Below are 10,000 nucleotides of genomic sequence, written 5' to 3'. Positions count from 1 at the left end.
TGTTTTTGTGTGTGTTAGTTTGTTTACATGAATTTAGGCCCACGCTCTCTCTCTGCTGCCTCTCTTAACCCTCTCTATCTCCTTCTGTCTATCTCTCTCTCTCTATCTGTCTGTCTCTGTCTGTCTGTTTCTCTGTATGTCTCTCTCTCTCTCTCTCTCTCTCTCTCTCTCTCTCTCTCTCTCTCTCTCTCTCTCTCTCTTTCGCCGTTTTTCTATCTCTCTCGCTCTCTCTCTCTCTCTCTCTCCGTCTCTCTCTCTCTCTCTCTCTCTCTCTCTCTCTCTCTCTCTCTCTCTCTCTCTCTCTCTCTCTCTCTCTCTCTCTCTCTCTCTCTCTCTCTGAAATAAATAGTCCAATTTTGTTCTCACTTTTCATGAATGAATTGGTGGACGAAATTATGCGAAAAGGACGACATGGTATACAACTTATCCCAGATTTTATTGAGATATTGATTCTCATGTTCGCAGATGACGTTATTTTGATTTCTGACACTGTGTGTGGGTTACAGAACCAGATAAACGTGCTATACCAAACTGCTTGTAATCTTGGCTTGATTGTTAATTTAGAAAAAATCTAACATAGTTATCTTCAGAAATGGTGGTCATATTGCAGCTATTGAAAAATGGATGTATGGCAATAACGTAATGGAAACTGTGAACCTGTATAAATACTTAGGAATTTACTTTTCTACAAGGTTGACATTTTCTCACACGCTGAACGATTTAGCGCTGCGTGCAAGAAAGGGTGTGATTGGTATTTTTAAGGTACTGAGGACTCTAGGAGAAAGATCACCAAACATATTCTATAAACTATTCGACTCCCAGATCCAGCCCATGCTCAATTATGCGGCAGAACTCTGGGGCCTTGATGCAGACCATTCACCTATTGAAAACTGAGGTACATCTGTTTGCCCTTAAGAGGTTTCTGAACACAAGCATGAAAACACCAAACACACTTGTGTATGGAGAAACTGGCAGACACCCGTTATTTGTCAACACGTTTGTTAAGTCCATACGATTTTGGTTGCGCATCCTGAAAATGCCTAGTCATCGATTGCCACAGAAAGCTTATAAAATGCTGCTTTATTTACACGAACAAAATAAAAGAACATGGGCGTCATCAGTTTGCTATGTGCTATATAAATACGGCTTTGACCAAGTTTGAATTCAACAAGGCGTTGGAAATGAAAATGCGTTCATAACGGAATTCAAGAACAGACTACGGTCACATTATACAAGCAAGAGTGGATAGAAACTGTACAAAGTAAAGAACGATTCCTTTTCTATAGCACTTTCAAGTCAGCCTTATCTATGTCTTCATACTTAAATGACCTGAAGCATGTCAAAGCAAGAAACTGTCTGATTAGGTTAAGACTTGGTGTCTCGCCACTCAAAGTGCATCGATTACGACACATTCGGTCGTCAACAGCTGTAGATTACGTGTGTCCATTCTGCGCAAATGAGACCGAAGATGAAATTCATTTTGTTTTGAAATGTCCAAAATATGCTGGTATTCGTGAGTACTACATACCTGCAAAATATTACAACCGTCCATCAAGCTTTAAACTGGCGCTACTTCTAGCGACACCAAACAGATCAATATTACTTAGACTTGCAACCTTCATCATGAACGCGTTTAAAATACGCAGTGAGTGGGGACAGTGAATATGAGATATTGCATGATCTTGTTTTATGTGTATGCTATTTTTGTTGTTTTTGTCGATTGCTTAAAAAATAGTAATAATGTTTTGTTTTTTGGAAACGTTAATGTGATGCTATGTATCAGAGATGCAACGATTATGCATATGACTGTTTGCAGATTTGCGTGTGGAAGGGCATGTGAATGGATGGATGGAGGGATGAATAGATGGATGACGGATGAATGGTTGGACAGACAGACGGATGATTAGATGGATGGATGACAGAGGGACATGAGATGGATGGATGGATGGATGGATAATTGGATGGATGGATGGATGGATGGATGGAAAGATGACAGAGAGACATGAGTGAAGTGTGATAGAGACTGGACTTTGTGTTGATGCTTTACTGTCCATTTTCAAACGTTTGCTGTTGTAAATGCCTGTTTTCACTGTCGTCATGTCGACTGTCATTATGATGATGATGATTATTATTATGATTAATATTATTATGATTATTATTCATGAAGCATGTAATTTTGAAACTTTGTACACCCCGAATTGAAATGGGCCCAAGGCCTAATCAATAAACCATCCAGACTCCAGACTCCAGACTCTCTCTCTCTCTCTCTCTCTCTCTCTCTCTCTCTCTCTCTCTCTCTCTCTCTCTCTCTCTCTCTCTCTCTCTCTCTCCTTCTCTCTCTCTCTCTCTCCTTCTCTCTCTCTCTCTCTCTGTCTCTCTATCTCTGTCTCTCTCTCTCTGTCTGTCTGTCTGTATCTCTCTCTCTCTCTCTCTCTCTCTCTCTCTCTCTCTCTCTCTCTCTCTCTCTCTCTCTCTCTCTCGCACCCCCACATTCTTGTTTGGCATAACTATATCATCATTACATCATATGTCAAGGAAGAATGTATAATTTTCTATGTTGGAGATAGCTGCGTGGGTGTAGACGTGAATTCAGTTATCGCTGCGAATATTGTTTGTTGTATTATGCGATTTTGGGAACGTCTGCGGCCATTTTGGGGTAGGACATTTAAATAATACATTGTCTGGCTTGTGTATTGCTTATCTTCATGCATACATACCGTATTTATGGTGACAGATGGACAAGAAAAAGAAGAAAGGAAGCGCAAGAAGAAGAACAAAGAGAGAGAGAGAGAGAGAGAGAGAGAGAGAGAGAGAGAGAGAGAGAGAGAGAGAGAGAGAGAGAGAGAGAGAGAGAGAGATAGAGAGAGAGACCGAGAGACAGAGAGACAGATACTTTTTGACTTTTGGATGGTTTATTGTACGTATGGCCATTGGCCCATATACAAACCAGGGAAGAGGGGATGTGGGTTAGGGGAATGTACACACATACACGTCTTACACATTTATCCTCACATGTTATATAATAATCGTTTACAATTACAACGGTACCATCTCTAACATTGCAGTGTTTCAACATGCAGTTGTCGACGTTTTATGGCGTGGAAAATGAACAGAGAGACAGAGAGAGACAAAGACAGAGACAGAGACAGAGAGAGAGAGACACAGAGAGAGAGAGAGAGACAGAGAGAGAGAGAGAGAGAGAAGAGAGACAGAGAGACATATATATATATACTAGATGATTACCCGCTTCGCCGGGTACCGGCTTCGCCGGGAAGAAGTAGAGCCGAATACCAGGCTGCGCCTGGGACGCCGGCTTCGCCGGCGCACGAAGGAAAGGAGATAAACGCGCAAAACACTGGAGACCTTCTAAAAATAGTAACGTGCAGTGACCTTCTAAAAATAGTAACGTAGTAACGGGAATATGGATTGACGCCACACGGAGGAAGGGAGATAATCGCGGCTGAAAACACTGGAGAAGATAAGGAAGAGTTACTGGTAGTGGATCCCGACAACAACAAAAAAACAAAACAAAAATCGGTTCAGCGCGCACAGCGCTGCGCGCTGAGAGCACGTGTTGAAATATCTCATCGATGAGGTTGTGTCCGGGGTGTAGCTGAATACGGTGTCCAAATTTGAAAAAGATCCACCGAGAACTTTGGCAGTGCATCGCGAACAGACAGACAGACAGACAGACAGACAGACAGACAGACACTAGTATATATATATATACACAGAGAGAGAGAGTTTTGTGTATGAATCTGTAACAGTGGTGTGATAGAATTTAGAGAGAGAGAGAGAGAGAGAGAGAGAGAGAGAGAGAGAAACCAGAGAGGCAGACAGACAGACGGACAGACAGACAGACAAACAGACAGACAGAGACAGACAGACAGACAGTCAGACAGAGAGACACACAGACACATAGTGCAAAAAGGCATTGCTGTCATTGTCGCTCAACGCCTCCAGAAATGTGTACCTTCCACCCCCATTCTTCATCTTCACACCTTGTCTCGTGTTTCTCATAGCGCCGATCCTCTCGCCTCTCCTCTCTTCAACCCCAACAGTTCCCCACCTACCCCCCCCCCCCACCCCCATCCAGACACCATCCTATCAACCTTCGTGGCGTGCCAGACCCATGCTTTCCCTCCACATCCTAGTTTCTTTCTCCGACTTTTGCTCCCGCAGACCTCCCCCAGTCAAGACATGGAGAGCAAGCGTCCACTGGCGGCTTCAACGGAATCTGGTGACACCTCCCTTCCACGCCCACACCGATCTCCTCCTCCTCATCCTTCCCCTCCTCCTCCTCCCCCTGCATCCTCTGGCCACCACCGTCACCAGCATCAGCAACAGCAACAACATCGTCGTCATCGTCATCAACACGGCCACGACCGGCGTCAAGACTCAGACAAGTTCTGACACCGACCGGAGTCCCACTCACACGTACATACAACTCCTCTCTCTGCTTCAGTTTAGGAGCGGTAGTACTGAGCAGGCCCCGAGAACGGAGAGGGGGGGAAGGAGAAGAAGTAGACGAAGGTAGAAGAAGAAGAAAGAGAAAAAAAGACACATTACAACTTGGCTGAACCAAGGGGGCCATCTCTGACTGACAGATACCGTTAGTCGGGGGAAGAGTGAGTGGTCGCGCACACTGACGAACTGACGTACGTACTACTACCACGCCGCTTCTGAGACTCGTGGCGTGGTGCTGTGCGCACATGCTGTATAGTACTGCTGCATCTATGGCCATGCACGTGCGGCAGCAGCAGCAGCAACAGCAGCAGCGTCAAGCAACAGCAGGGAGAAAAAGGAGGGTGTTTTTGCAGTCTCCTATTGTGCCCAAAGTGCTGTTGTGCAGCGCCCTTCTCTCTCTGGCACCTTGCCTGGCACCTGCTGCAATAGTACCCCACCAGTCTCAAGAGGGCTTCCAAACTACGACCACAACACGAGGTAAGGCTTTTTTTGTTACTGTTCGCTTTTCTTCTTCTTCTTCTGCAACTACCATATCTGCTCAGTTCTCAGTGCGCATCGGCTTGTTTTGCAGCGACTCTTTTAGTGTGTGCACTTTTCTCTCTGTCGGGTTAAAGTTAGCTTGTAATATACTAATAGGAAAAAGGTAGTTGATTTCTTGTTGTATTGTCTTGTTTTCTTGTTTTTTAACTTTGTTTTCGTACGGTTTCCCACGCTGGCCTGTTTGCGGGAAAAGTTGGCTGCTGGGCGTTTTGTCAAGTCAGTCGCTCGTATGGCACTTTAGTGAAAAGTCGGTCGTACGCCCGCTTGTGTGTGTGTGTGTGTGTGTGTGTGTGTGTGTGCGTATATGTGTGTGTGTGTGTCTGCGTGCGTGCGTGCGTGTGTGTGTGTGAGTGCGTGTGTGTGTGCGTGCGTGCGTGTGTGTGTGTGTGTGTGCTTCCGTGTGTGTGTGGGTGTGTTTGTCTGTGTGTGTTTGTGTCTGTGATTGTTTGTTGACTGCGTGTGCGGGACTGAGTCATTCTGTGTTATTGTTTGTGTATATGTGCGTCTGTGCGTATGCGAGTTGAGGCACTATTAAATGTGTCCATACACATGTGTCAAGTTAGGTCGTTGTCCGACTTTTTTTGACTAGTAACTGAATTCCTGGCAAAACTAAAGCAAACGTGTTTTAACTTCTGCATGATCATCATGACTGTCAACCTTTTACGACTTGACTCATCTTTCATGTGGCGGAGCCTAAGTTCCTTTGAATGCATACTTAAGTCATTTGTGAACCATGATGTTTGAGTGGAGAATGCGAGCAATGACAGAAAGACTTGGCCTTGGTACTGCCTGCATGGAGGACTGTGTAAGAGCTACTTATATGTTCCTTTGGATAACCCGACCGACCCTATTTTTTCCCGCCCGCGACCCTAACACTTTGTTTTCATTTCTCAAAAAACAACAAACTGTTGGCACGTTTTGTGAACCATACCGGACTCAGGGAAGTAACCTCCTTTAGAATCGACTAATTTAAAAAAATAAAAAATAAAAAATAAAATAAAAGAAGCGGACCTACCGACCCTATCTTTTTTGGTCACGTTACCCTAAACCAACATATATTTTTGTTTAGCCTTTACAGAATTCCTCTCAATGAAATAAATCGTATTTTGAAATGAACACCGTTACGCTCATTTGCGCTTGCTCTTTTTAGGTGCAAGTTACAAACCTTGAACTTTTAGAAAAAAAATGTTGTATTTGTTTATTTGTTTATAACGATGCCGTTAAGACCATAACCCCATTTCCTTATTTTCGGTTGTACTTTCATCCAAGGGCTGATTGAATCAACAGCAGAGTGTCGTATAGTGCGATGAGATAATTATAGGGATGTTTTTGTCAAGTTTCTAAAACGAATGTTTAGACCAGAAGGGCTCAGTATATACAACCAGGTTGGTAAGCAAGCCGCTTCATGCAGACATCCCGATTCTATACTACCAGTAAAAAAAACCCAGCTAAGATATTCGTGATGAGGCCGTTTATTGTAAAACCAGTTATATAACTGTAAGGTCATTCATTCCCCAACAATTCGCAGCTAGCAGATATATTTTACATGACCTGTGTCAATAAGACAATGAAGAGGCAACACAGATATCCCGAAAATCAAATTCGCATGCAAACCCGCGTTGAAATCTTTAAGAAATTTGTGCTAAACCACGGCAGATTGGTCTTAGTGCAGATGTTCGTGATGAGGCCGTTTATTGTAAAACACGTTATATAGGGCATTCATTCACCGACAATTCTCAGTAAGCAGATATATTTTACATGAGCTGTGTCAAATAGACGATGAAGAGACAACACAGATACCCAGAAAATCACTAAAAATTCACATACAAAAGCCATATGTTCCCGCGTTAAAATCTCTGAGATATTTGTGCTAACACATTTCGCAAAATACACACACCATTTTAGGTCATTTGAGACATGTGTTGTGGTGTTATGCGACATGCCAGAACGATTTTCTTTTAATTGTAGGTATAGGTCTGTGTAGATTGAACGGGAAACAAATTCAATGTTCGTATTCGTCAAAAATAATAGTTGTTCTGCGTTATGTTAAAATTGCATGTACATCCCCAAACGCGGACATGGATGTTACGATGACTTCAACACGGCAGCAATTTTTAATAAGTAGACTCTGTCACGTCGCGGACAGCATACATTATTATGTCACCCAACGCCTGTGAAAGCTTACTGCTGACACGCATGACTGAGCATGGCTTGTGTAAAAGCAGTTTCCATGAATTTGTGATTGCGTTTAAACCAGTACGGTTTGCGATGCCGGTGTTGAATGTGTATATAAGTACGAGTATATAGTGTAATTTGAAGCTTTCATTTTTTTTAATGCCGGCTAATGTCAGTTTTCCGTTCAATCTGACCGGATTCATCTTTATCTTTAAAACTCTTTCTGGCGTGTCGCATAACAGCATAACTAATGCCTCGCACGGCTTAAGATAGCGTGTGAAATGTACGACATGTGTGAATTAGAACAAACGCGGCTCTGAACGTTTGAAGGTAATACGTCAAAGAGTTATTGCATGAAATGTACCTTTTTTGTCTCGTTATCTGCTTAAACGGCCTCAAAACCTGCCTTCTATGGCTTCTGAGAAGAATGACCTCTACACCGTTCAGCATGCAATTTTGTTCTTGTTAAACAAGATATAGGTGAACAAAACTGGCTGTTTTGAACACAAATGTGGTTGTTCTCTCCACTGATATGCAAAACGCATTCCGTTTTAGCTGTTCTGATTTTTTTGTCGATTTTAACGCGGGTACCTTGCTTTAGTGAATTTGATTTTCGAGTGTGTATACGTTGTCTGTTCCACTATATAAATCAATCTGTTTGCTGAATAAGGTAGGGGAATGAATAGCCTTTCTAGTCATATAACTGGTTTTGAAATTAACGGCCTCATCGCAAATGACACCAATGACCCGGTGGATTGCTTCAAAACTTTCAGGATATTATACCCATATACCAGACGTACTTCGAGTAAAATTTCGGATTGTCATAGGTATTTGTTCAGATGTAATGCAATGTTCCGGAAAGAGTTTTAAACCCCGTCATATATATATAGGTTGCTCCGCATGCCTACAGACGAAAGATTGATACAAATACTGCCAAAGTTTCATTTGAGTACGACCACTGATGTAAAGTTGCTAGTCTTAGCAGCGCTGCATACAGAGATGCCCATGCAGTCATACGTGACCACAGCATAATTTGAGATAACCGCTGTCTCTGGAAAACAGCGTGATCGTTCCATTTTTGATAATGTGTTTACGTGGCTTTTGCACATTTTCGCCAGTGGTCATACGCAAATAAACGTTGGCAGTACTTGTATCAATTATCTTTCATCAGTGATATGTCTGCAGGCATGCGAAATAATATTTGTGGGGGATTGTAGGTCAACGAACCTATGACGGGTTTTTGCATAACATGGTTAGAATCACATTAGTCTTCTTCCTCGTTCGCTTCTTTCAAAACGTTCAATCGCTGTGGAGTATACATATGTCGCGCGCGGTCCTCTTCAGGGCCGCCAGGTTGCCAAACAGCTTCTCCTGCAAGGTGGTCTTGCCCGGACATGCTTTGTGTCTTATATCCTCCTGCAGTGGGTATGGTCTGGAGTATAGATGAATAGTGGTCATATAGAGGTGCGGTATCACAGGGACAAATCTCTTAGCGCCCTATCTTCCGTTTGTTGTAGAGGTGTGCTTGCATCCTGTTGTTCTAAGGCTTCTTGCCACTTGGATGTTCTGTGTGCACTTGTTAGCGTGCGATGATCTTTTCATCTGGGTAAGAGACCAGTTTGTGTGGAGTTTGTAAGATACATCCTTCCTTGGTAAGTCTGTCAGTTGAGTCGTATAGAGTCTATATTGCAGCATTATAGTCACCCCACTCACAGGTATGGGAGTGGACTAGGAATGGAATGGGGGATGGACTGGTACGTAGCTGTGCAGATAGGTCAACATGACGGTGTGCACGTGCAGAACTCCTTGGCATTGTGGACAAGGGATGACAAACGGACCATTAGGGGGATTGCTGGCGTGGAGATTGCCTACTGCGCATGTACATTGGCAGATAGCATCTTTTCTTGGCAAAAACGAGAGAAACATTATATTGTAATTAGCACAACAAGCTGTGAACATCTGACTCTCTTTAGGGAATTCCGATCAAACTTCAGACAAATAAAGAATTCATTTGTTATTGCAGTAACAAAAATGTCAACTGTATAGCAGTGCCAACATTTTCCTTTGAAGATTGAGCGATAATGGGGTTCATGTGGCTATTGCTTAGCCCAGCAGAAAACTCGAACATAGCCACTGTTTGAACAGAAGGCACATTTTGCCGCGTCGAGTAATCGCACTCCCGGTTAAATTAAGCGGAGGATATTGTAAAAAGTGGATTGAATATATATAATCTACATAACTATCCTCTGCGGTGGACATGAATATAATCTGATTATCTTCCATCGCTGAAATTATGTGTGCTTTACGATTGTCGCTTTCGCGGCGACCTGGGAAGCAGCCACATCAAACAAACAGAGAATTGATAGCGGCGTGGGCGAACAAGGGGCAAGGGAAAGTAAGTATCATATTTAACAGCACGTGCACCCTAACTTTGTGTAATGGCCGGTTCCTATTCTCGGCGTTGGCGGACCCACAATGGAAGCTGAGGATGAAAATGGGAGGAACCAGATTATGTCCAATTAGGCGGAGACACGTTGCCTCGCATTATTGGTTGGGGCTCCTGGCAAAAGGGGACTGGGAGAATACGTTGAGTGGGAGGATAGGATCGACTTGAAGTGCAAAGGGGGGGGGGGGAGGGGAGACAAAAAGAGATAGATGGACAAAACGATTTGAGGAAAAGAAGGTGGGAGAGAGAGAGAGAGACGTAAGACGTAAGACATTTTATTGATTAAACACACAAGGTTCATTTCAACGGGGTGTGGGGAGGGGGGGGGGGGTCAGTAATACATGCCGTGTGTTTGTATTTATGGACAATCAC

General features: G+C 43.4%; 1 protein-coding gene across 1 annotated transcript in view; it reads left to right on the top strand.

The window, feature by feature from the left end:
* The first annotated feature begins 4,201 nt into the window (after positions 1-4,201).
* LOC138959302 (uncharacterized) overlaps positions 4,202-10,000 on the top strand; it is a 65,348-nt gene continuing 59,549 nt past the window's right edge. Inside the window, exon 1 of the mRNA XM_070330723.1 lies at positions 4,202-4,944. Within this exon, the coding sequence (XP_070186824.1) occupies positions 4,713-4,944 (232 nt within the window). The 5' untranslated portion in view covers positions 4,202-4,712. The remainder of the gene's footprint in view (positions 4,945-10,000) is intronic.

The sequence above is a fragment of the Littorina saxatilis genome, linkage group LG2 (assembly GCF_037325665.1).
Source record: "Littorina saxatilis isolate snail1 linkage group LG2, US_GU_Lsax_2.0, whole genome shotgun sequence".
NCBI classification, from domain to species: Eukaryota; Metazoa; Mollusca; class Gastropoda; order Littorinimorpha; family Littorinidae; genus Littorina; species Littorina saxatilis.
The sequence above is the reverse complement of the archived record's forward strand: the minus strand, read 5'-3'. Positions and strand labels throughout refer to the sequence as shown.